The sequence below is a fragment of the Ascaphus truei genome, chromosome 1 (assembly GCF_040206685.1).
Source record: "Ascaphus truei isolate aAscTru1 chromosome 1, aAscTru1.hap1, whole genome shotgun sequence".
Lineage (NCBI taxonomy): Eukaryota > Metazoa > Chordata > Amphibia > Anura > Ascaphidae > Ascaphus > Ascaphus truei.
The window spans coordinates 521310225-521337876 of NC_134483.1; the positions used below are offsets into that span (position 1 = coordinate 521310225).

The 27652-nt window shown below is 42.8% G+C and overlaps 1 protein-coding gene across 2 annotated transcripts; it reads right to left on the bottom strand.

Annotated features, from left to right (window-relative positions):
* Positions 1–319: 319 nt before the first annotated feature.
* Positions 320–27652, bottom strand: CD8A (CD8 subunit alpha). 2 transcript variants are annotated; one of them, XM_075579048.1, is made up of 6 exons: positions 27487–27652; positions 25981–26334; positions 23362–23451; positions 21366–21485; positions 10209–10242; positions 320–1226 (listed from the first exon to the last, which is right to left on the bottom strand). In XM_075579048.1, the coding sequence occupies exons 1-6, from the start codon at positions 27542–27544 to the stop codon at positions 1175–1177; spliced, it is 708 nt and encodes a 235-aa protein (XP_075435163.1). In that variant the 5' UTR covers positions 27545–27652; the 3' UTR covers positions 320–1174. The 2 variants fall into 2 exon arrangements, with proteins under 2 accessions (XP_075435163.1, XP_075435154.1); XM_075579039.1 differs by having other exon boundaries at positions 23362–23457.

Consider the following 27652-nt stretch of genomic DNA (forward strand, 5'->3'; position numbering starts at 1 on the left):
GTATATGATACATTTCATTAGAATATATGCACCGTGCAACTCCTCCCCAACTCCTACTTACTCTCCCTCAGGCTTGGTCCCTGCTGGCTACTGCAGCGTCCGCCATGGACAAGAGCCGCCCCTCAATGGGGCCGGGCCCGCTGCGAGGGGCGGCCGCCGCGCTGCGCCGACAGTTTTTCCAGGAGAGTAGAAAATTGAGTTCACTACTAGCGACGGAGCTCTAGACCACGCCCCCGGCGGTTCAGCCAATGAAGGCGAACCTGCCGGATGACATCCTGGCCACGCCCCCCATCACTCCCCAGCGCCGCGTCCCCTCCCAGTCCCGCGTCCCCTGTCTTTCCCCCTGCAGCTCATTGCAGACCGGGGAACTCGGGTGCACGCGCCACCAGCCTGGTAGGCGCGCGTGCAGCGCAGACAGCGGGGCCGTAGCCCAAGGTGCAAGCTCAGACAGACGGGGCAAAATTACAGCAAAATACTTTGATTCATTGGTGCATGATGAAAATGTCCCAGTTCTGCGACAAAATTAATTGGATACGTAGACCCAACTACTGCTATTTTTTTAAAATAGTACTTTGACCAATGGAAGTGCTAATAAACAATGACATTGTGATGCATTGATTGATCTGCACAATAGTTGTTGCATTCTTACCAATTGTTAACTTCCATTGTAGTGAATCTGGGTTTACGTCGCCTAACAATTAGAGATCTACTGTACAAACCTTAGGCCCAAGTTTGCAAACCGATGTGACATTTGACCTTTGACCTTTTTTCACCAAAGAAAAATTCACACCGTTGTAACATTTTACAAGCATTTTTATAGTAAAAAATAAACGTAATTCCAAAGCCCGCAATATGCGAGAGAGACAGCCCAATTTTATGATCTGGATATTATTTGAACACCGATGCGCTTGTGAAATGTACTAATTTCACTGGGGGGCAAAAATGAGACAATGTTCTGCGATTTTCAGAACTTTTTGAAGTGTTTGAGCTTAAGAGTGTTAAAATGACTCTTGTCAAGTTTTCACTTCTTACTAACGATGCATTAACTGATTGAATGCCAGAGGATCGGATAGAAATGGGGCTCACTGTTCTACGGCTTAGTGAAAATACCCCAGAGAATGATAAAATAAGACGATAAACCAGTGGAGACAGTAAGATGGGTCGTTTGTATGTATTACACGTATCTGCCGGGTGCCTTGGGTTTGCTGTTCTTCTCATCGGTGGGTCTACAAAACATACAAGAGACAAATTACTAAATTATTAGCATCCAAGAAGAAGATCATTCAAATCACTTTACATCAGGGGTTCTCAAACATTTATTTTTCGCAGATCATTGCACTGTTAATAGTAAGTTGGAAGGTCACCATATTTACACTGCTGATCTATATATAATAATATACAATATTCTTGTAAAATATCAGCATTCGAAGACACTGGACTTAGGTAAAAGGATCAGCCTCCAGTAGTGATAGAAGGAGAGAGCTGTTTGAAGAGAATTGTTTGATGTCAACTTTGAAGGTTGTCTGGGACTACGACTAAGGTCTTTGGGGACATCAGGTGGTCTAGGATAGTTTAAGAGCCAAAGCTTTATAGGATGACTGCCACTCTACACTCAACTATCACAATAAAATTGGAATTCTCGCACTTTTGGCAAACCCTCCAAGACACACATCGGAAGAATAGGACTGCTTTCAAGGCAGATGCATTCTCTCTTAATAAAATGAAAGAATTGGTGGTTAAACAGTGTTTCCAGATTATATTTCTTCATGACCCATTTAATTAATTTGTGTCTAAGTTATATGAGTACATATGATCCCATGAATCCCATAAATGAATGATGTACTTTTAACGGCGTTTTCCAAATTAGTGTACATTTTTATGTAAATCTGTATGGGTGAAACCAATGTTGCTGTAAGGCAAAATATATGGTGTGTGCAATTTTCATGGTAATGCCAATGGCTATTCCATCATCAGAGCTGTATCTACAAAGAGATTTGCCAATGTTATAAAAATGATGTCCCGTGTATCAAAGTCGTAAATCAAAACCAAGGCCAAATAGTGTTTCTTATTCTAGTGGCAGTATTTGCTGCTTTTTAAAAAGATGCTATTTGACTAGGACCAAACTGAACTAGTTATAGTGAAAACCATGCAGTACTTTTCAAAGACTATCCTTAAAATATTCGATTGGATATTTAGGGTGTACGTTGCTACTTTAGTCTTAGTTCCCATATTCCTTCCTTTTATTTGGTCTCTCTGCATGTAAAATACTCCCCTTTGTACCTCTCTTTTCCCTAATTGCTTGTTTGAGTGGGGGCCCTAATAAATCTGGTCATGTTATTGTTGGGGGGAAAAGAACAATTCCCACTACAATGAAAACTGACAATGTTTAACAAACCTAGAGTACTTATGCTTGTAACATAACAAATAATCTTGTTTTTAGAATAATATACACTAATTATTAATAATAATTGTTTGTTCTTATACAGTATAGTCCTGCTAGTTTTACATAGCACTTTACAGACACAATCACTGCCCTGTGGAGCTTATAATTGATGTTTTTTTTGTGTGCTTGGGGCACAGAGAGATAAAGTGACTTGCCCAAGGTCACAAGAAGCCAACACCGGGAATTGAACCTTTCTTCAATCTCAGTGTCAGTCAGTGTCTTTACTCACTGAGCCGCTCCTTCTCCCTTCTCTCCTTCTCCCAGTAATAGTTTTTAGATTGTTCTCTAGAGCCGAAGTTCCCAACTCCAGTCCTCAAGGATCACTAACAGGTCAGGTTTTACGTACACCCCTGCTAGAGCGCAGGTGGTTCAGTCAAAATGATTTGGCCACCTGTGCTAATGAGAGGCTATCCTTAAATCCTGCACTGTTAGCCGTCCTTGTTGATGGAAGTTGGGTACCACTGCTCTAGAGTTGTCTAGAATGACGACAGCATCATTTTATACTGCAAAACCGGGGGCAAATCCATGCAAACCCCCCCATCCGCCCCCCAGCAGCACCCTATTTATCAAAGAAACAGAATGAAAACGGCGACAGTGTTTGCTTTGATAAATCCGGTGCCATTTCTCTGTGCTGGTCGTGCTTCAGATTTGCCGTCTGGAGACTTCAGTAAATGACTTCAGTATTGAGTTCATTTTCCTTTCACTGTAGAGGGAACAGTTTCTGAAAAGTTTCTCCAACACGGAAACTGTGTTTTAAAAATGAAACTAAAATAAAACCAAGAAACTAATATCACACTGGTTTACCACTTGCTAATATTTGTTTTATTTAGTTTTGTTTCCACCTTGTAAAAAAAAAAAAAAAAAGGGTTCCTGTAGCTTCACTTCTTGAGCTTTACCTCCCTTGCTAGCTGTCTCTTTAAGTCCAGTGTTATCACTGCTAATGTACTTTGGAGGTTTATACAGTAAGGTTTTTTTATTTTATTTTTATCAAAGACCCCGGCTGCAAAACTGGGGCAAGAATTTCTAATTCACACCAATGGGATCTTGATTGATCTGGTGCAGTGTTTGTGCACCAGTTTTACAGCCAGAGGACTTTGATGAACGATCCCCAAAATATCAACGAAAACCCTTCTATTTGCTCCACAACCCTTGCCCACTATCTCTGACACCTATTCAATACGGCGATCTTATGATGTTCACTGTGGCCATTACATCTTCCCGTGGATGTTATCCCTTGTTTTGGTGAGTTTGGGTACACAGCTCGAAGGGACGTGTAGACGGGATCGCAATGAATGAGGAGGATTTCCTCTTTCGAGTCCAGCATTGTGGGGCGTGACGCATCCATCCAACTGCATTCAATCTGAACCCCTTCAGGCTACATCTGCGTCGCCCCAAAGGCGGATGGATGCCTGATGGTGTTCCTAAAGAGCTGCTCCCCTCTGCACATAACAAGCGTGCGAAGGGTTAGTATCTGTTTGCTTCCTGCTGTGTTTGTCATCCCCACCCTCTGGAATGTTAATGAGGAGAAAGGACTTTTTGAAACCACAGTTGCATTCAATCTGAACCCCTTCAGTCTACATCTGTATCGCCCAAAAGGCGTACAGCCAAAGGGCAGCTAAAGGCTGTGACCCGTTTGCTGATATTTGCTGATGTTTGGTGATGTTAAAGCTGCTCTATTTCAATCCGAAACTCACCAGCCCCATTATCCCCTGTAGCCAATTTTCCTACTCTAACTGTCCATGAAATGTCTGGGAATTGACTGCATAACCTCTGTTCATTTAATGTAACCATGTATTGTTATAACTCTGTGCCCAGGCCATAATTGAAAACGAGAAATAAAAGATTTGATAAATAAATCAAATAAATAAATGTGAACGATACTGTCCATTAGTGATCGCTGTGCAGGAAAGTCCATTCCACTCTGGTTCCTTCTATGGTCTGGCACCAACAATCTCCATTTCCATGTGAACAGAAGTGAATACATTGCTAACTGTGTGTCACCCCACTTCGTACCACATTAAATAGGGGCTTGGCTTAGGCTAATGTTAGGGTGACCACCCGTCCCCCTTTTGCCGGTACAGTCCCGGTTTTTCGGGAGCTGTACCGATTTTCTGTGTGTACCGGAAATGTCCCGGATTTTCCTCAATGTGTCCCCATTTTTATTTTTTTTGTCCCCGGCGGTGCGCGAGTAAGCTGCGGTGCACTGTGCGCGAGTAAGCTGCGGTGCGCGGTGCGCGAGTCTGCGGCGGCGCGGAGGAGGAGACTGCAGCAGCCCGGCTGGTAAGTATTTTTTTTTTTTTTTTAATGCCAACCCCCCCCCGGCAGTTTCCTACCTTGTTGGCCAATCCCCAGCGTCCCGGCATTAAGCCCCGCCCCCCGGCATCATCCTTCACCAAGGACCTGCATGTGGAATGACTGGAAGGAAGGGTGCCTGGGGGCGGGGCTTCCGCTTCCTGCGGCAGAGCACACGTGGTGTGTGTCTCTGCCCGCGGCTCCTGGCTCTTCTGCGCGGTGTCTCCCCCCCTCTGCCCGCCCGGGGGGATAGGAGGTGGGTTTTTTATCCTTTGTCTCCTGTCCTGGCGCTCCCTTCCCCCCCCCCTGTCCCCTTGGTTCGGGAGATGGGCGCGGGGGCGGGCAGTGGTGGCTGCGCGGTGTTCCCCCATTCTGCCCCGGGAGCCCGTAGCTGCCCGCCGGGGGAGGGGGGGCGGCGGCAGTTTACCTTTGTGTCCCGGCGCTCCTATCCCCCCCCCCCCCTAGGTGCGGGAGATGGGCGCGGGGGTGGGTGCAGGGGGAGGCGGAGAGCCACCTGCTCGTGGCTGCCTCTGTACTCCAGTCTGTGTGTGTGTGTGTGTGTGTGTGTGTACCAGTGTCTGTGTGTACCAGTGTACGTGTGTGTGTGTGTGTGTGTGTGTGTGTGTACCAGTGTGTGTGTACCAGTGTGTGTGTGTATGTACCAGTGTGTGTGTGTGTGTGTGTACCAGTGTGTGTGTACCAGTGTGTGTGTGTGTGTGTGTGTGTGTACCAGTGTGTGTGTGTGTGTGTGTGTGTACCAGTGTGTGTGTGTGTGTGTGTACCAGTGTGTGTGTGTACCAGTGTGTGTGTGTGTGTGTACCAGTGTGTGTGTGTGTACCAGTGTGTGTGTGTACCAGTGTGTGTGTGTGTACCAGTGTGTGTGTGTGTACCAGTGTGTGTGTGTACCAGTGTGTGTGTGTGTGTACCAGTGTGTGTACCAGTGTGTGTGTGTGTGTGTGTGTACCAATGTGTGTGTGTGTACCAATGTGTGTGTGTGTACCAATGTGTGTGTGTGTACCAGTGTGTGTGTGTACCAGTGTGTGTGTGTACCAGTGTGTGTGTGTACCAGTGTGTATGTGTGTGTGTGTACCAGTGTGTGTGTGTGTGTGTGTGTGTGTACCAGTGTGTGTGTGTGTGTTTGTGTGTACCAGTGTGTGTGTGTGTGTACCAGTGTGTGTGTGTGTGTGTGTGCCAGTGTGTGTGTGTGTGTGTGTACCAGTGTGTGTGTGTGTGTGTGTGTGTGTACCAGTGTGTGTGTGTGTGTGTGTACCAGTGTGTGTGTGTGTGCCAGTGTGTGTGTACCCGTGTCTGTCTCCCGCTCTCCCTCCCCCTCTCACCCTCTCCCTCTCTGTCCCTCTCCCTCTCTGTCCCTCTCTCTCTCTCTGTCTCTGTCTCTCTCACCCTCTGTCTCTCTCACCCTCTGTCACCTTCTCTCTCTCTGTCACCCTCTCTATCTCTGTGTCATCCTCTCTCTCTCTGTGTCATCCTCTCTCTCTCTGTGTCATCCTCTCTCTCTCTGTGTCATCCTCTCTCTCTCTCTGTGCCACCCTCTCTCTCTCTGTGTCATCCTCTCTCTCTCTCTGTGTCATCCTCTCTCTCTCTCTGTGTCACCCTCTCTCTCTCTCTGTGTCACCCTCTCTCTCTCTCTGTGTCACCCTCTCTCTCTCTCTCTCTCTCTCTCTCTCTCTCTCTCTCTCTCTCTCTCTCTCTCTCTCTCTCTCTCTCTCTGTGTCACCCTCTCTCTCTCTCTGTGTCACCCTCTCTCTCTCTGTGTCACCCTCTCTCTCTCTGTGTGTCACCCCCTCTCTCTCTCTCTCTCTCTCTCTCTCTCTCTCTCTCTCTCTCTCTCTCTGTCACCCCCTCTCTCTCTCTCTCTCTCTCTCTCTCTCTCTCTGTGTCACCCCCTCTCTCTCTCTCTCTCTCTCTCTCTGTGTCACCCCCTCTCTCTCTCTCTGTGTCACCCCCTCTCTCTCTCTCTGTGTCACCCCCTCTCTCTCTCTCTGTGTCAGCCCCTCTCTCTCTCTCTGTGTCACCCCCTCTCTCTCTCTCTGTGTCACCCCCTCTCTCTCTCTCTGTGTCACCCCCTCTCTCTCTCTCTGTGTCACCCCCTCTCTCTCTCTCTGTGTCACCCCCTCTCTCTCTCTCTGTGTCACCCCCTCTCTCTCTCTCTGTGTCACCCTCTCTCTCTCTCTCTCTCTCTGTGTCACCCTCTCTCTCTCTCTCTCTCTCTGTGTCACCCTCTCTCTCTCTCTCTGTGTCACCCTCTCTCTCTCTCTCTGTGTCACCCTCTCTCTCTCTCTCTCTGTGTCACCCTCTCTCTCTCTCTGTGTCACCCTCTCTCTCTCTCTCTGTGTCACCCTCTCTCTCTCTCTCTCTCTGTGTCACCCTCTCTCTCTCTCTCTGTGTCACCCTCTCTCTCTCTCTCTGTGTCACCCTCTCTCTCTCTCTGTGTCACCCTCTCTCTCTCTCTGTGTCACCCTCTCTCTCTCTCTGTGTCACCCTCTCTCTCTCTCTGTGTCACCCTCTCTCTCTCTCTGTGTCACCCTCTCTCTCTCTGTCACGCTCTCTCTCTCTGTCACGCTCTCTCTCTCTGTTACGCTCTCTCTCTCTGTCACGCTCTCTCTCTCTCTCTCTGTCACGCTCTCTCTCTCTCTCTGTCACGCTCTCTCTCTCTCTGTCACCCTCTCTCTCTCTCTCTGTCACCCTCTCTCTCTCTCTCTGTCACCCTCTCTCTCTCTCTCTCTCTCTCTGTCACCCTCTGTCTCTCTCACCCTCTGTCTCTCTCACCCTCTGTCTCTCTCACCCTCTCTCTGTCTCTCTCACCCTCTCTCTGTCTCTCTCACCCTCTCTCTGTCTCTCTCACCCTCTCTCTCTCTCTGTCACCCTCTCTCTCTCTCTCTCTGTCACCCTCTCTCTCTCTCTCTGTCACCCTCTCTCTCTCTCTCTCTGTCACCCTCTCTCTCTCTCTCTGTCACCCTCTCTCTCTCTCTCTGTCACCCTCTCTCTCTCTGTCACCCTCTGTCTCTGTCACCCTCTGTCTCTCTCACCCTCTGTCTCTCTCACTCTCTCTCTGTCTCTCTCACTCTCTCTCTGTCTCTCTCACTCTCTCTCTGTCTGCCTCTCTCTGTCTCTATCTGCCTCTCTCTGTCTCTGTCACCCTCTCTCTGTCTCTGTCACCCTCTCTCTGTCTCTGTCACCCTCTCTCTGTCTCTGTCACCCTCTCTCTGTCTCTGTCACCCTCTCTCTGTCTCTGTCACCCTCTCTCTGTCTCTGTCACCCTCTCTCTCTCTGTCACCCTCTCTCTCTCTGTCACCCTCTCTCTCTCTGTCACCCTCTCTCTCTCTGTCACCCTCTCTCTCTCTGTCACCCACTCTCTCTCTGTCACCCACTCTGTCTCTGTCACCCACTCTGTCTCTGTCACCCACTCTGTCTCTCTCACCCTCTCTCTCTCTCTCTCTCTCTCTCTGTCTCTCTCACCCTCTCTCTCTCTCTCTCTCTGTCTCTCTCACCCTCTCTCTCTCTGTCTCTCTCACCCTCTATCTCTCTGTCTCTCTCACCCTCTCTCTCTCTCTCTGTCTCTCTCACCCTCTCTCTCTCTCTCTCTGTCTCTCTCACCCTCTCTCTCTCTCTCTCTCTCTCTCTCTGTCTCTCTCACCCTCTCTCTCTCTCTCTCTGTCTCTCTCACCCTCTCTCTCTCTCTCTCTGTCTCTCTCACCCTCTCTCTCTCTCTCTCTGTCTCTCTCACCCTCTCTCTCTCTCTCTCTGTCTCTCTCACCCTCTCTCTCTCGCTGTCTCTCTGTCTCTCTCACCCTCTCTCTCTCTCTGTCTCTCTCACCCTCTCTCTCTCTCTCTGTCTCTCTCTCTCTCTCTCTCTCTCTCTGTCTCTCTCACCCTCTCTCTCTCTCTCTCTCTCTGTGTCTCTCACCCTCTCTCTCTCTCTCTCTCTCTGTCTCTCTCACCCTCTCTCTCTCTCTGTCTCTCTCACCCTCTCTCTCTCTCTCTGTCTCTCTCACCCTCTCTCTCTCTCTGTGTCTCTCTCACCCTCTCTCTCTCTCTCTCTCTCTCTCTCTGTCTCTCTCACCCTCTCTCTCTCTCTCTGTCTCTCTCACCCTCTCTCTCTCTGTCTCTTTCACCCTCTCTCTCTCTCTCTCTGTCTCTCTCACCCTCTCTCTGTCTCTCTCACTCTCTCTCTCTCTCTCTGTCTCTCTCACCCTCTCTCTCTCTGTCTCTCTCACTCTCTCTCTCTCTGTCTCTCTCACCCTCTCTCTCTCTGTCTCTCTCACCCTCTCTCTCTCTGTCTCTCTCACCCTCTCTCTCTCTCTCTGTCTCTGTCTCTCTCACCCCCTCTCTCTCTCTCTGTCTCTGCCTCTCTCACCCTCTCTCTCTGTCTCTGTCTCTCTCACCCTCTCTCTCTCTCTCTGTCTCTGTCTCTCTCACCCTCTCTCTCTCTCTCTGTCTCTGTCTCTCTCACCCTCTCTCTCTCTCTGTCTCTCTCACCCTCTCTCTCTCTCTGTCTCTGTCTCTCTCACCCTCTCTCTCTCTCTCTGTCTCTGTCTCTCTCACCCTCTCTCTCTCTCTCTGTCTCTGTCTCTCTCACCCTCTCTCTCTCTCTCTCTCTCTCTCTCTGTCTCTGTCTCTCTCACCCTCTCTCTCTCTCTCTGTCTCTGTCTCTCTCACCCTCTCTCTCTCTCTGTGTCTCTGTCTCTCTCACCCTCTCTCTCTCTCTCTGTCTCTGTCTCTCTCACCCTCTCTCTCTCTCTCTGTCTCTGTCTCTCTCACCCTCTCTCTCTCTCTCTCTGTCTCTGTCTCTCTCACCCTCTCTCTCTCTCTCTCTCTCTCTCTCTCTCTGTCTCTGTCTCTCTCACCCTCTCTCTCTCTCTCTGTCTCTGTCTCTCTCACCCTCTCTCTCTCTCTCTGTCTCTGTCTCTCTCACCCTCTCTCTCTCTGTCTCTGTCTCTCTCACCCTCTCTCTCTCTGTCTCTGTCTCTCTCTCTCTCTGTCTCTCACCCTCCCTGTCTTATTTTAACTGCCGTATACCTACACCGAAGTAACCTACCCTTCTTTCTTCCAGATCTGACTCAAGTTTCACACGGGAGACCTCGAAAGACAGGTAGGGAACACCTCCCCTCCAGTATAGTACCTTGAGGGACTGCGGATCAGGTAAGATCCCAGCTGCTTTAGAAATTGTGAAGAGGGGGCATCCAGACACTGGTTAAGGGGTTCAGAATCATTCACATCTGGGTTTTTTTTGTTCGATTAGTGAGGTCAACACACACACACACAACTATGTAACAAAGACTAATGGTCGTAAGTATAAGTGTACTACAATAAATAAACTGTTATGTAAAAAAAAAAATGTCCCGGTTTTTCATTTTCAAAATCTGGTCACCCTAGCTAATGTGTCACTCATGGCTCCCATATTTAGTTTGGAGTTCGCTGGCCATGACATGGCCTTGATGACTTATTTACTCACCTATGTTTACACCGACAGCGTTTTCTCCTTGATTCTGAAACAAACACATTGGAGTGAGAATGTCAGACTGTTGTACTGAAGTACTGTGCAGCATGAGTCTCACACAAGACATTTCACACGTTCCTTTCCCCAACTACACAAGTAACACTACAAAAGTAATGGCTTTGTTCCTCAAAGCAAGACAGCACAATCATCCTTTGAACAAGGGTGCAAAGTTCTTTAAACTTTATTTTCAGTAGGTTTTGTATAATAATAATAATAATAATTAAAAAATTATATCTAAGGTGTAAAAAGGGAGACTTAATTTTTAAATAATGAGGATCAGACATTCAAAATAGAAAATAAATGTTTTATGTCAACAGTTTGTCCACAATCTATCTCATTTTTAAGTGCACTCTTAATAATTTCAAATATTATTAATACATTTGCTGTAATAATTGCAAAAAAAAACAAAAGTCGGGTAGAAATGATATTTTATATTGATGCTGAAGGTAACATTTCCCTGAAGAAGGGACTTACGTGGTCTTCAAATCTTGCACGCGTTTGTAGGCTCAGTTAGTAATTAAAAGGTATACAGTAATTCTTGCCCTATATTTGTTACTGTTTCAACATTTGCCCCACTGTGAGGTAACATGGTACCGTCCTCATCTGCTGTAAAGTTCGTGAATACTCACTTCTTACCCAAACCAATAGGTTATTATTAAACCGGTTTTATATTCCTTGAAAAAATGGTTTAGGTTTGTAAATAGAATTGTCCACTCAGGCCATTGCCCAAAATGTATTTCTTGTGGTATATTTAGTGTGTACTTATCGACCAAAGGGCCTCATTTATTAACCCAGTGGGTGCTTCACTCCAGGCCTCAAGACCCCCCAACTGGTCAGATTTTAAGGCTATTCCAGCTTCAGCACAGGTGATTCAGTCAAAGACTGAGCCACTGAATGAGCCCCCCGTGCTGAAGCATGGACTGATTGAGCCACCTGTGCTGAAGCATGGACTGATTGAGCCACTTGTGCTGAAGCTGAGATACTGCCAAATAATAGGGGAGCCCCTGCTACTGCCTCAGACAAGTAATAAATGAACGGTGCTTTGGGTATATGCACAATAGAGGGTGGAGTAGAAATAGAACCCAAATACAGCACTCAGGTTCACGCTCTGTGTGTAAAGTGAATGATTTAAAACATAACTTTATTGTATCCCATATATAAAATAATGGGTGTTAAAAACTGACGACCTGAAGGGATAGTGACCTTCAATACTAGAACCATATAGGTTTAGGGTCTAGAGTGTGAGTGTGTTCTGTGAATTCCAGATAGCACATTAAGCTAAAATCCTTATGAGGATCTATCCAATCTATACTCACTGGCTCTGAGGTGAGTACTAATAGCCGTAGGCCCTATAGCGAACCAGGTAAGGCTAGATAGTTATTGTGTGCTCAGGGACTATCAGGTAAGTTGCTACCAGTCACTCACAATGCTAATAAGGTAAGTGAGGAGTTAAGACTCCAGTCAGTAATTATAGTGACCTTATAGGTAGGTGCGGTGCTTGGTCTGGTTGACCTGTAGTGCCCTGCTATAATGTAGAGTAATAGTGAGGGTCTGACCTCTAATAAACTCAGTGGTGGTATACACAGGTTAAGTGCACTGTGTGCAGACTAATGCAGGGAAAAGCACACTAACACATTTAGCTGTGGGTAGCAACCAAAGAAACAGTATGTTTTATCAGAATACATGAGCTGGTACACAATAAAAATCAAAGGCGATAATCGGCAATAGTGCTTAATAGGTGATAAACTGTAAATGTTGTGACCCTGAGGACAGGTATATTTATGTGCAGTGACTGATACCTCCTTAAACCAGAGATCATTGAAAACAAATTACATATATAAGCAGTCTGAGTGCTGTTGTGAACTGTAGAGTCCCTATGGGCTGCTATCAGGGAATCCCTGAGTGGTAATAGTGTCCAATGCAGCTCGCTGTAAAGCAAGGGACCTAATTAGTACATAGTACCTCTACCACAAATAGAGCAACAGATGCCAGTATTAGAGAGGACTTGAGAGGCTCAGAGTGTCCATCGGGGCACTTTGAGAACCTGTATAGCCACACGAGCAGGGAACCGCATCACTTCGCAGTCTGAGACTGTGAATGCGGTGAAGATCAGACCCCTGCGCGTGCACGTTGGAAAACAGAGCCGCCGACGCGCGCGTTTCACGAGAGGCTTTATCAAGGCGATAGTGTAAGTAATCCTAAGTGTACACACACACACACACACACACACACACACACACACACACACACACACACACACACACACACACACACACACACACACACACATTTGAGCGCAGGCAGCGGCGCGAAAAGATGATTTTCCTCATCTTTGCCGCTGTCTGTCGGCTCCCCTCTCCCTGCCGTGCGCGCGCGTGGCCCTTGTATAGAAAGGCTGACTAACGTCAGCCAACTAAAAATCCGCGCGCGCGCACGGCGTAGCACGCGCCCGGCACTATAGAACGTGCCTTAATCATCTCAGAGAAGTGCTGATCAACCTAAGATCTTAGCTCACTTTTAAATATCATCACTTTAGAGATAGCGTCTATCTTAGGATCTCATCACGCCGTGGATCTTACTCCTTTGAAGAGCGCAGAACATTTTATCTCACTGCACAAAACCTCACTTAGCTTCTTCTCACACGTAGCAATTAACCTCATGAAAGGTCTCGTTGAAGAACGGATGTCGAATCACCGAGGATCAAAAACGGAGAATCTTACACCGCATTCGAGATCGCATCTCGTTTATGGCGTTATCACAGCTTGAATCTCGCCTCGCCCAGGAAGGTCGCCAAACACGGTCTCTTCCGATACCTTCCCTTATGTCATCCGACATTTACTAAGCAGTCATTGGTCATAAGATATCTTCTGGCCCTGGAAGACACCATCTCGCCCATTGACTTGAGGGGGCCCCTAAGGTGTCTTCTGGCAGAAGTCTGTAAATATGGCCTCATATATCTTATTTCACAGGACAGTATGATAAGACTTTGTTGAGACACATTGAACAATTTATCTCCCGCTCCTGTTTTATTAATTAAAACGTATAAGCAGATGATGTTATAGTTTTCATTCATATTACAACATTTTGGAGATGTCCAGTTACAGATAACTCACATTTTTTGCTTTTAATTCTGATTTCTAAGCCTTCATTGCCGTTGTCAAATATGACATTATAAATAATTGCAACAAAAGACAAAAATACCCAACGCTACATCCAATGTGACAAAATACATAGTTAAATACTTCAATGTTAGTATTCTCATGATTAAACTTAGTTAACCCCCTTTGGTCAAAGCGCTATAAGCCTGCAGCCACGTCACGGCAGGACCAGTGTGACCTAACACTACCTGTGAGTATTGGCATTTACCTCTACAGTAGAGGGAGAAAGGTCTCAGTAGACCTGTCCTGCACAGGACCATGGAAAACCCTGCTACTTAAAAAGTGGGATGGGGTGAGCTTCAACCCATTTTAAACATTGTTGGAAAATATATTTTATTGACTACAGAGTAAATTATAAATGGGTGTCACATCTGATCCTTTCACACTACTGCCATCAATGGCTTTACCTCTAATAACTCCAATGGCCTTATTGCTAGGGCCCCTTGTCTTTGTATACACATGTGCTTTATGTATCTTGTTTTATTATTTAGATACCATGTTAATCTGGTCTGGAACTGTTTCATACGCTTAAAAGATCAAATATGTTAATCTGTTAACGCAATGTCTTTATATATAATATATAAACCTGTTCACCTAATGTACCCATGTATTTGTAACCCTGTATTTGTCATCATAACTCTGTGCCCAGGACAGACTTGAAAACAAGAGGTAACTCTCAATGTATTACTTCCTGGTAAAGCATTTTTATAAATAAATAAATGTTAAACTGCTTTTTTCGGGGGTAGGAATTGTTTTTAGAAGCAAATTCTCATGCAAAAAAATCAGTCGTTTTTATACCATGCCTTTAGTGACTGAATTGTCCCAGACTACAAACCACTGCAGTAATGACATACTTTGATTAAAGAAAAGACTGTTGAGGCCAGGTGTTTATTTCCTGCACTGGCCACCTCGTATATACATTGTCCCACAGGAAGTACGTACAAAATACATTCTTACGAGTTTAGTAACCAATTGCCCTCCCAAGGTTATTAGAGTACTAAATATGTTAGTGATAAATCTAGATGTCATCATTGTCATTCATGTCGACGTGCAGTTTTATATTGACAAACCTGTAAATGGTATATAGAATAAAACACAAAAGCTGAAATTGCTTGTTCACGTCAGCAAATATACTCCAAGATGAGAAGAAGGTGTAAGACCACGAAACAGAGTGGCTCAGTGAGTGAGGACACTGACTCTGATAACAACGACACTGAGGGACACACCTGGAATCTGGTTCAATTCCTGGTGTTGGCTTCGTGTGATGTTGAGCAAGTCACTTTATCTCCATGTGCCTCAGGCACTAACGTTGTAAGCGCTATGAGTCAGGGTCTGTGTGCAGGGTGCTGCACGCTATACTGTAATAATGAAACACTTTGAGTCCCAATGGGAGAAAATCACTACTGTATATGAAATTAAGCTATTAAGCTGCACTGGATGCCTCAATTTCCAAAAGCACTTACTGTAGATTTTCAACCTGGCAAATGTAGTCAATGAACTTTTATTTGTTTTGGTGCAAACTATATAAAAAATGAATTCCTTTTCAATCTTTTTTTTTTCTTCCAGGTAGCTATTAAATGGGGTTTATTTATTACAATATCCATTAGCTGCCAACATGGGATAAAACCAGCGTAAAATAATTGTGCCATATTTATCAAAGTGATAAACCCGATATCTGCTACCATTTGTTATGCTTTAGTTTTCTCCCAGTCTGGGGAAACCAAGTAAATGTCCTAGATTTCTTTGTGTTTTTAGAAAGCTTATTCTGATGAGTTTGTTTGCCTGTGTTGCCCGAGGTTTCTCTCATTGAACATTTAAGTGATTTAGTTACGGACAAACGAGTGTGTTTATGGGATATTCCTGACCTTGCCCAGGTGCAGCAAGTAATGAGATGTACATACAGTTTCACACCTTTATTTGGCCCTTTTTTTGTCCGACGCCTCTGAGGTGGTCTCTGGGCTTCACTTTTCTAAGGCCAGGTCCCCGCTGGCTACTGCAGCGCCCGCTGTGGCGGATGCTGCAGGGACAAGCGCCGCCCCTCAATGGGGCCAGGCCCACTGCGAGGGGGGGCGCTGCGCGCCGAGTTTTTCAGGGATACCTTAAAATTGAGCTGGCCACGGGTGACGGAGCGCTAGGCCACGCCCCATGGTGTTTCAGCCAATGAGGGCGAACCTACCGTGTGACGTCATGACCGCGCCCCTGTCCGTCCCCCGTCATGCCCCACCCCCTGTCTTTCCCCCTGCAGCTCACTGCAGAACGGGGGACTCGGCTGCACGCGCCGCCAGCCTCTCAGGCGCGCGTGCAGCGCAGGCAGCGGGGCCGCAGCCTAATAGTCATAAGTGTAGCTTCACTATATAGGGAAGAACTTCATTTATAGTGCACTGCCAAATATTATACCAGCTTTAGTTGAATAGTATTGGGTCAAGTAATAAAGTAATAGAGTATTTATATATACACACACACATATTATATATATATACATACATACATACATACATATATATATATATATATATATATATATATATCTTAAATAGATATATAACCTACTTATATTTAATATATTATAATGACCTTAATATCACTATACTATTCCTTAAGTATTTGTGGTATTAATACTAAACGGGTATCTGTATATATTTACTAACATTCACAGTCGAAGACTGAGCCACCTGTGCTGAAGCAGGGATGTCCTGAAAACCTGACCTGTTGGTGGCCCTTGAGTAGTGGAGTTGCCCACCCCCTGGACTAGTCTATTTGTAAATTGGATACAAACACAGTGCATTTTCCTATTTACTACAAAACATGCCTTGCCATCTAGCTGCTAAGGCCAAACCCTCTCTCAGTAAATAGCCTCCAAAGTATCCGTCTTCAAACGCGAGGCAAAGCTCTAGATTTATCAAAGAAAACACCCCCAGGGGGGGCTATGTATCCATGAAAATAAATGTGTGTCCCGACACACTGCACTGTGGTTTGGGGCAGAGTTGCAGCGTACGTAAGAATGTTAGGCGGACACCACTTCAGGTGCGGTATGGCAGATCTTGTTAGGCAAATAAAAGGGAAAAAGAATGGTGCACAGAGACGCACAATATAATCCGTCTCATTATAATATGCGCACCATATAACGCCTCGACAACTCCTCATACTAACTCTCCCAAGGTGCAAGGTGAGCGGACGGGGCAAAGTACTTTGATGCCTACGGTAGGTGCAGAATACAAATTCCCCAGTTTGGCGACAAAATTGTCTTCATACATAGACACCCTCACTGCTCCCAATTGGGAATTTCTGGGAGATTTTAGTACTGCACATGCACCAATTAGAGTTTAGTTATTAATGAGCATGAAAAACAATAAAAAGGACAGCAATGGGCGCGAATGTTTAAATATGTCATTAGTAAAACGATCTTTTCTAGACCGAAAGATCTCCTGCAAAACATGGAAACGCTGCTGCAAAAAATGATTCCATTAATAGCGTTGGGACATTTTGCCTTTTTTTCAGTTTTCACCCTTTTCACTTTAGCAGCCAGAAGATTATGAAGCTTATGTAGCCAAGTCACCCAGCTGCAAAACTGGAGCAAAGAAAAGGGCACCAATATTAATCAAATAAAGAATTCCTACTGTATCCCACTGGACCCTTTTCTTTGGTAAATGTGATGCAATTTTTCTCAGGTTTTGGCCCAGTAGCGCAGCCAGGAGATGTTGACCTCTATGGAGGTTATTTAGCCAATCTCCTGGCTGCTAAACTTTTGGAAAATACTGCACTATATTTATCATAGAACAACATCCCATTGGCTTTGGTGGACAAAACTTTTGGGCAGTTTTTCTTTCCTCCGTTTGGCAGCCACCAGACTTAGATAAATGACCCCCACATGATGGAGAGAAGCCACATATGATCACACCATTTGTCACTCGTGGTCCTGTTTAGTCCCCGAGAAAACTGACTGTGGAAAAATAACTGCCTCTAAAAAAAATTTGCTCCGTAAAGTGACAATGATGATGTGAACATCGGGATATATTTAAAAATTAGATATACATCTCATATATCAATCTTGGTAAGATATGTGTATATAACATAAGGGGGCTATTTATTAAAGTCTACTTGATACAAAAGAAGTGTCCCAGCTTTATCAAAGGGGAAAAAAGGAATACAAATTGCTTTCAATGGGATTCCTTTTTGGTTTTTCGATGACGTCACAATGATGTGTCAACTGCCTATTAGAGACGGTTGGGGTTACTTACAATGCATCTGATCTTAGACGCGCTATTAGAGAGGGTTGGGGTTCCTTACAATGCATCTGATCTCAGACGAGCTATTAGAGAGGGTTGGGGTTCCTTACAATGCATCTGATCTCAGGTGCGCTATTAGAGAGGGCTGGGGTTCCTTACAATGTATCTGATCTCAGACGCGCTATTAGAGAGGGTTGGGGTTCCTTACAATGCATCTGATCTCAGACGCGCTATTAGAGAGGGTTGGGGTTTCTTACGTCGGATAACACATGTTGGCTACCACAGACAAGCCAGGAAAGTATGACAAAGGTTTCTAATAATTAGACTCAAGAGTATAAAGTGAAGGTATATCTCACAGTAGGGTGTAGGATGCAGGCAGCTGTCTCACCTTTAACATCTAGCGCGACTTCCTGTTTACTGTACATCCAATCACTGGTGACCGTTCAACCGCTTTAGGAAAGGAGCCGTATGTTTGGATCCTTAACAGGCTCCATAGTGGAGGTTTCTTTGTACAAAACCTTCAGATTTTATATCTTCCATCATTTATCGATCCTTGGGCTCCTCTTATTTGTACAGGACTGTCAAAAGATGATAATCATCCCGTCCTTGACCTGTTTTTTAATTTTTTTATATTTATTTTTTTTATCAAACAGAAGGGGAATAGTTTAATTCTCGGACCGTATATTTTTGTTTGGCCAACTTCCTGTAGTAAGTCACCCATCTTGCCTGCCAATTAAAAAAAAAGAAGAAGCAAAAGCTGCCGTTTAACCTGTTTTAGCAGCGTGTTTCATAACAGAAAACATTGTCAAAAGATTTAATAATTTAGGACCCTTACTGTGAAAAGGACAATAACAAATATCACAAAGTCAACAATACATAATACTTTTGTAAAGTACCGTGTGTATATGTTATTGCTGCATATCACATGGGAGGATGCATATTACATCTCTTTTTACATAGCAATGAAACATTTCTATGTTCATGTTCAGCAACTTTATCTTAAATAGAGGACCACAGATGCAGTGCTCACATTTTCCCATAGTGCCAGGTGGGCTTATTTAGGTCACACGTAAAAGTCCACCTAATCATTTCGTGCACTGACCGTGGCCCCTTTCAGACGCACTCGCCAGAACACCCTCCTACGGTCCCTGTCCATTCTCCCTACTTACAACTTACTTAGATTGTAAGCTCTTCGGGGCAGGGACTCATTTTCCTAATGTTACTTTTATGTCTGGAGCGCTTATTCCCATTATGTGGTATATTATTAGGTCACTATGTAGCACTATATAAATAAAGATATACATACAAACACAGAAATGTTACAAATAGGAGCTTTAGAGGGACAGCCCTAAAAAACAGAAAAACGAAAAAAAAAATTGTATACATTTGGATAGATAACGGACCGTGCCTCGGACAAACTAAAACAAGAGTAGTAGGTCTAATTACTCTGACTTGAGTCACTCCTGTGGTTATACTTAACCAATAATAAAATAAATGCAACTAATGATGCTGAGTGAGATCAATAAAAAACTGAAGATATAAGCATGGCCAGTTCTGGCCACAGTACAAGGGACTACAGGGTAGCTAGCACAAATCTACAATGAAATCAACTGCTAGGCCAATATAAAACATAAGAAACATAAAACATAAAAAGGTCCTATTCCCGTGAAGAGGCACAGCCAGCGGAGGTCCTACATTGGAAACGGTTCTGCATGCAGCTCTTGTCCCGTAGGTAACGCCTGACGTCTGTACCGGTGGAGCACCATCCTGGAGCATTGAATGGAGCATGAGTATAGGCCGCATTTATAGTGCGCGTGCCGGCACTATACCTGTCGCCACGCTGTCGCCACCCGCGAAAGTTGTATTTCACTTTGCAGCGACGTCGCAAGCGACCTGCCATTGATTGGTTCAGAGGCTGTCACATGTGGCGAGAGCCTCTGAAAAAATAAAATTTGACCGGCTTCCAAATTTCGCGTCGCCACTTCGCTCCCGTTGCTCCGTCGCGTCGCGCTTACTATAAGCGCAGCCTTACTCATACAACGCTTTATTTACACGGATGTTTGTGAGTTCAAATTTGTATCCAGTCCAGTAAATTAAAATGACCTCACTGGTTTTGCACAAGGAGCGGGCACTTTTTCTTCTAATGTAACTGTTTTACTTTTTTTGCATCCTGGGAAAACTGCATTTGCTTTCTTTTCCTCTGGGTCTGTTGAATTTAAAGCACGCCGGCTAATTATGTTTACCTGCTTGACTAATGATAACTTCATAATGAAAACAGTGGACAAAACAAAAACAACAAGTAATCCTCTGACTGCAGATTGACAAAAAAACACGAAACAAAGTTTGTAAAAATAATGCATGTTTTGAGTGCCATAGAAATGTTATATTATAAAAAAATATATTTCAAATAATTTTTGTCCTATTTATTTAAAATCTGCTACATTTAACATATTAAAAATGCCGCTGTCCTTAGGTCACTTTGTACTAGGAGGAATTGGCCCCTTTCAAGCATCAACCAAAAAAATTTCTGAACAAAATAAACAGAATAAAAAAAAGCACTTTAAAATACAATTTTTTAAAATAAAGTTATTCAGTGAAATAATAATAATAATAATAAAAATAAATAATAAACACAGAAGTAAAAAAAAAGTGTGTGCCGAGCACACGCATTTTAAGTGAAACTTCTTTGTCTTTTGTCACAGAAATTCTATTTGTGATGCTGATGTTTTGAATTAAAAATCAAAACACAATTTCAGTGCCAAAACACAAAGAAGTTTGAAGTAAAACATGTGTTACAGCTATTTGCACTTCTATATTTATAGTAACTGTGAATTACTTGTGTGTGTTAGTGTGTGTGTCAGTGTGTCAGTCAGTGTGTGTGTGTCAGTGTGTCAGTCAGAGAGAGTGTGTGTGTGTCAGTCAGTCATGGTGTGTGTGTGTCAGTCAGTCAGTGTGTGTGTGTCAGTCAGTCAGTGTGTGTGTGTGTGTCAGTGTGTGTGTCAGTCAGTCAGTGTGTGTAAGTCTGTGTGTGTGTATCAGCACGTGTGTGTGTGTGTGTGTGTGTCAGTCAGCGTGTGTGTTACTCAGTCAGTGTGTGTGAGTGTCAGTCAGTCAGTGTGTGTGTGTGTCAGTCAGTCAGTGTGTGTGTGTGTGAGTGTCAGTCAGTGTGTGTGAGTGTCAGTCAGTCAGTGTGTGTGCCAGTCTCTGTGTGTGTGTGTGTGTATGTGTGTGTGTGTGTCAGTCAGTGTGTGTGTCAAGTCTGTGAGTCTGTCAGTGTGTGTGTGTGTGTGTCAGTCTATGTGTGTCTGTCAGTCAGTCAGTGTGTGTGTGAGTGTCAGTCAGTGTCTTTCCTCTCCCTCCGCCGAGGTCACTGGTGGCCTCTTCTGCCACCAGTGACGTTACTTCCGTCATGGAATTTTGCTACAACACAAGGGATTTTTCCTATCAAAACTCTGCAGGTGCCAGCAAAGAAGTTTCACTTCAAAAATTCCATGGGTCACAATGGTAATCCTCTTCCTTGATATATCTCTGGGCTACCAAACAGGTACAAACAGAGCACCAGATTAAGCAGAGAAAAATAAATCTCATTAAAATCAATGTATTTTTAAAATGTTATTAGACTTGGATAAATAACCCTTTAAATACACTGATAATCCTATTTACTTGTATCCACGTACGGTAGTAATACCTCTTGACATTCAAAGGAATTTAGTAGGATAGTTTCTTACTTTTGCTGAGCAGTATGGAAGTTACCAGCAAACTAATCAGCAGGAGGAGGCAGAACCCTGCCAGGGGCGCCAAAATATAGAAGGAACAGGAAAACGCCACAGGTCCCGATGGCTTGAGTCCTTGCGGAAGAAATAAACTCAGGGGTAAGTGCCAACTACTTAATAAACCACATTGAGAGACTTCAGAAATGGCACGATTTAATATAAACGTCCACCTTAACCCTGTCAGTGCTGGGAGGGCCAACAATATATTACAGAGCTGTACAAGGATTCAAACGACAGGCTTATGTATGTATGTGTATATATATATAAATATATACATATGCCTGTATTTTGATCCATTGTAGAGCTCTGTAATATATTGTTGGCCCTCCCAGCACTGACAGGGTTAAGAGGTGGACGTGTGTGTGTGTGTGTGTGTGTGTGTGTATATATATATATATATATATATATATATATATATATATATATATAGATGTGATACAATTCTGGGGCACCCAAACTGCATCTGATATATCAAAGAAAGAAATCTCATTGAAATCAATAGTTTTTGCTTATTTGATACATATGGGGACATTGTTTTGCCCAGAATTGCACCACTTTTTCCTTGATACATTAGGGGGGATGTATCAACGTAAAGAAAGTGCACATAAAAGTTTGTTTTGACACATTACACCATTTTCTTCTTGCGCCAAACTGATTTTTTGGACGAAAATATAAGATACGAAAGGGAAGCACGGAGACGCAGAGTTTGCTGCATCTCATGATATAATCTGTGCTTCATGTAATTCCTCCCACGGTCACTCCCCAAATTACAAGGGGATGCACATGGAGCAAAGGCCTTGGTACAATGACACAAAAAGATGCAAAAAGCAAATTATGCAATTTGTGTACATTTTTGCTACATATTTGCCTTGATACATCACCACAGAGACCCCACAATCTGTGTTGTTTGCTTTTATTTTCATAACAATACTATATATATATATATATATATATATATATATATATATATATATATATGGTGTATATTTGCACAGTCACCAGCATTATTGCAATAAAGCATTACACTATGTAATAAAAATCTGCATATTCATATCTATCACATGTACTGTGGGCATTTATACAATAATGCAATCACTTTTCTAGATTACGTCTAACTTCAGTATTACACAAAGCAGCACTTTCCCCCCTCATGTTATGTATACGTCTCCCAGCTGCGGAATTGAGGAATTAAGTGGTGTTATTATTTGCACCAAATGTACCAAACAAAAAAAACAAGGAAAATCACATTGCAAGATATAGGATTTTGTAATTGAAGAAATTGGGTGCCTTTTTCTTGCACTATGTTTGCAGCTGATAGACTTTGATAAATAGCTCCCATACTTTACATACACTTTACATAATGTACCCATGCATACTGTATTATATATTCATTGCACTATTATTAGAGCTACAGTACTTAGGTGGAACAAGTATGACATGTTGCAATTGGCCATGTTTACTAAGTCTAGGACCTGCAAAATGAAAGCAAAAAAACAGCACCAGATTTATTGAAGAAAATAAACCACCGTTATTAAACGTGAAACTGTTTTTTCTCCGGCTTTGCATTTGGGAGAATTTCATAAACAGGCCTTGATGTCCACAGATAAATGTATCTTAAATCAACAATCTCTTTATAAGATTGGGACACTTCTGCTTGTGTTACCAACAGATAACATGTAATAATCTGATCACAAAAGATGGGATAAAGCCAGGGTTTAACCAAAGCAAAATACAGAATGAAGGGATTATTTATTAAAGACTTCCAGGTGCAAAACTGTGTGGGGCAAAACCCAATCCAAAAGGAGGAACTACCCCCTCTTGCTTCCAATGGGATTCCTTTTCTCTGATAAACATGGTGCTGTTTTGCAGTCCTGACACTGCAGTAGATCCCTCTGTTTGTCCCTTTGCAGTATAGCATAATAACATAATAGTATAATATTGTTTAGGATACCTGGTTGGGTTGCCTCACAGTCACACGAGCCCCCTGGGGTTGGATGCTGGATTCTGGGAGATGCTGTTTTGCTGGTAGTTGGCTGTGGAGCTGTAACTTGCAGAGAAAGGCAGATGACATACACTTAATATGACATCTTATCTCCCCCATCTCCAGCTTGTACCCATCCACGGTGTTATTCAGTATGGAAAGAGCCACAGTCACAGGCATCAGTGTTTGCTGCATAACCCTTCAATATGCTAAGAGCGGAGCCACCAAATTAAATATAAGACCCCTCTCACAAAGGAATAAACTCATTCTATTGGGCAAATAAAGGTCTCTGTGATAATATAAAGTGATGTTAATAACAAAGATCCAGGTACATCTGTTCTTTTCCTCCATGTTATTATTATATTGTTTTTATCATTAGTTTCTTATTGTTGAGAGTATTACTGTATGTATAATATATATATATATATATATATATATATATATATATATATATATATATATATATATATTAGATCGTTTATTCGTTTATACATATTTATTGATAGTTAGAGGGAATATAACATATATCCTCTATTGTAATGATTAGTAGAAACTAGTGTATATATATACACACACACTCACACACACTCACACACAATACTTTGGTTGGATATGTTTGATAATATTATATTACAGGTTCTGATAAACCTTTCCAGATTAGCTAGATGCCTTCAACAAAGTTATAAAGAAGTACGCATTTAACACCAGTGGTATACTGTATATTATGAAGTATTAAACCCTCTCACTTGTTTTTCTAACATAAGAAATGTTATTATTTGTGGTGGAAGGCTGATATTGTTCAGGCAATTCAGCCCGCTATTTTCAATCAAATCTTGAATACTGAAATCCCATGCGCCTCTAAAACAGATGTTTCTTTACCGCGGATGATTATTTTGATTGAGTTATTGTCCGGTTAATCTGGGGTTTAACGTTTACATTTTTTTTATTGTGATTAAATCTTAGTACATGGGATGTCTTTAGTTTTGTCTTAACTAAGCTTATTATAAATGTTCTGCCTTTACATATACATATATATATATATATATATATATATATATATATACATATACATATATATATATATATATATATATATATATATATATATATATATATATATATATATATATATATCAAACAAAAGGCAGGCGTGCCCAATGCTACATCCAATTGACAAAACATATATGGTAATAAGTACAAAGTTCAAATACTTCAATAATAATAATAATTACTTGGTTGTTTAGTTAAACCCTTTGGCCAAAGCGTTATAAGCTTGCATACCAAACGTCAAGGTATAACCTTGTATATTTTTACATATATAAAAGTTGATAATATCAAAACTGTCTTATTGGGAAAATGTCTGATATGGGGGTTTAAGTTGAAACAGGGAATATATACATTATAATGGGTTAGTCAACATTATACATTTTGTGTTAACGCTGCTTCTTGTCTGTAAGAAGATACAGTAGGTCCAAAATGTAGCAATAAAAGATATTCAATAAATATAGAATAATATAAATGTATAATATCTTGAGCAGGATACAAAGTATTGGCTATTTCCAAATAATGTTGAATGCTGTTCACGTGTCACTTATATGAATGCTGTCCATGTGTCACTGATATTGAATGCTGTCCATGTGTCACTTATATGAATGCAGTGCATGTGTTACAGATATGAATGTTGTCCATGTGTCACACTGATATGAATGCAGTGCATGTGTTACAGATATGAATGCTGTCCATGTGTCGTTGATATGAATTCTGTCCATGTGTCATTGATATGAATGCTGTCCATGTGTCATTGATATGAATGCTGTCCATGTGTCATTGATATGAATGCTGTCCATGTGTCACACTGATATGAATGCAGTGCATGTGTCACTTATATGAAAGCAGTGCATGTGTCACTTATATGAAAGCAGTGCATGTGTTACAGATATGAATGCTGTCCATGTGTCACTGATATGAATGCAGTGCATGTGTCACTTATATGAAAGCAGTGCATGTGTTACAGATATGAATGCAGTGCATGTGTCACTGATATGAATGCAGTGCATGTGTCACTTATATGAAAGCAGTGCATGTGTTACAGATATGAATGCTGTCCATGTGTCATTGATATGAATGCTGTCCATGTGTCATTGATATGAATGCTGTCCATGTGTCATTGATATGAATGTTGTCCATGTGTCACAGTATATGAATGCTGTCCATGTGTCACAGTATATGAATGCTGTCCATGTGTCACTGATACAGTATGAGTGCTGTCCATGTGTCACAGTATATGAATGCTGTCCATGTGTCACAGTATATATGAATGCTGTCCATGTGTCACAGTATATGAATGCTGTCCATGTGTCACAGTATATGAATGCTGTCCATGTGTCACAGTATATGAATGCTGTCCATGTGTCACAGTATATGAATGCTGTCCATGTGTCACAGTATATGAATGCTGTCCATGTGTCACAGTATATGAATGCTGTCCATGTGTCACAGTATATGAATGCTGTCCATGTGTCACAGTATATGAATGCTGTACATGTGGCACTGATACAGTATGAGTGCTGTCCCGTGCTCGCCCTGTACCTGCAGGATAGTAGAGTGATCTCCCAGGACTGATGTGCAGAACCGAGTTCTGGTTAATCATACAGTAATAGATGGCTTGGTCCTTCTCCTCAAAGGGATTGATCTCTAGGCTGTAAGAATATGATTTCTTAGCTGAAAAATGTTTGAAGACGTTTTCATTACTTAAGATTGGCTTGCCCATGTTGGTGACAAAGAGGATAGACTCTGGAGATCTCCCGCCTTCCCTCTGGCGAAACCAAAACACTCCATGGTCCATTGAGTCCTTGCCCTCAGGCTGGCAGTCCAGCTTCACAGGTCCCGGGCTGCCCCTCTGCAGGGTAATAGGGGTACTAAGTAGCTTCAGCTGGTATGAGCCTGCAAGGGAGCCACAGAACATGGATTATAGATCAGAAGTAACATACAGTGGTAATTTGCTGCAATCATATCCCTATAATACACAAAAAACACAGCGCACAACGCTCATAGTGCATTAAAAGTATATTAAGACAGTAAATCAATAAGGTAATTATTGTGCGTACATCAATAAAATTAAAATAAGCATTTTGGGGTAAGTTACCCATCCACCAACACTGTGACCCGGATCAGATGTCATCAGCAGGGACCATGCACCAACACTGTGGACCGGATCAGTTGTCATCTACTGGGACTGGAGCTGGTGCGTGAGTCCCAGATTTCGAATGGGTAAGTAGGGAGTCCTTTAATATACTTTTAATGCACTATGAGCGTTGTGCGCTGTGTTTTTTGTGTATTTGTCTGACATTCTAGGGGGTGCTCTGAGCCATCCCCGGTACCACAGCTGCAGACGCTCCAATCTGATTAATAGGTCACGTAACATATCTTTATTATCACTGTATTATCACTTCACGTGTGTGGTATTGTTTAATAGTTGCACACTTCCTTTTCACCTTTGTCACATATCCCTATAATAACTGGTAGTAATAATCCTCAGCTCCAATGTATGTAACACCATCCTAACTATAAAGGGTTACCCAATAACTGGATACTAAATGTATCCTAAATAAAAGGATGGGTGTGAGCTTCCACTGTTATTAAATATTCACGTGCCACCTGATTCTTCCCATGTTGCACACTGGCCAAATCAAAGGGTTAGAGATTAAGTCATTCAAGGCTTGGCCTCTCATATGTAACTATTAATACATATTTCATGATTTCAGCTATATTTACCACCCATCCTCAGCATAATATAGATTGAGCTTCAGATATCATCAGACTCTTCCCATTATGTGTGCTTACCACTTCCAATGGTATTATTTCCAATGGTATTATTGCATAATAGTATCATTTGAAGTGGTACTTTTAAGTATTTCATATTCAGTTATCAGCAGATCCTCCTCAGAATGTACATTATATTGACATGTATATATTAAGTGCAAGAATTTATTTTAAATACATAGCTTCATTCATAAATAAGAGCACACCAATTTATAATATATAGCTCTCCACCTGCCTCTACTTGTACGTGTGTAAGAATAATACATTACTTACATAAAATCCAGTCCAAGAAAAGTAGAGCATAAAAGAGTCCTGCCATGGTGTGACACATCAGTGATCTTGTTATAGTCACGGATTAATGTAGGTGTAGAGGGAGCTGGCAGCTTCTGGGTGGCTACAGGGTCTTTAGTTTTTGGAGAGGATGTGATGTCAGATTCAC

Coding starts and splice junctions, on each gene's coding strand:
- CD8A (XM_075579039.1), bottom strand. CDS start 27,544: ATGTGTCACACCATGGCAGGACTCTTTTATGCTCTACTTTTCTTGGAC. Junction 23,458..25,980: donor ATCACTCTACTATCCTGCAG/GTACAGGGCGAG, acceptor TTTCTCTGCAAG/TTACAGCTCCACAGCCAACT. Junction 21,486..23,361: donor CTGTGAGGCAACCCAACCAG/GTATCCTAAACA, acceptor TTCTTCCGCAAG/GACTCAAGCCATCGGGACCT.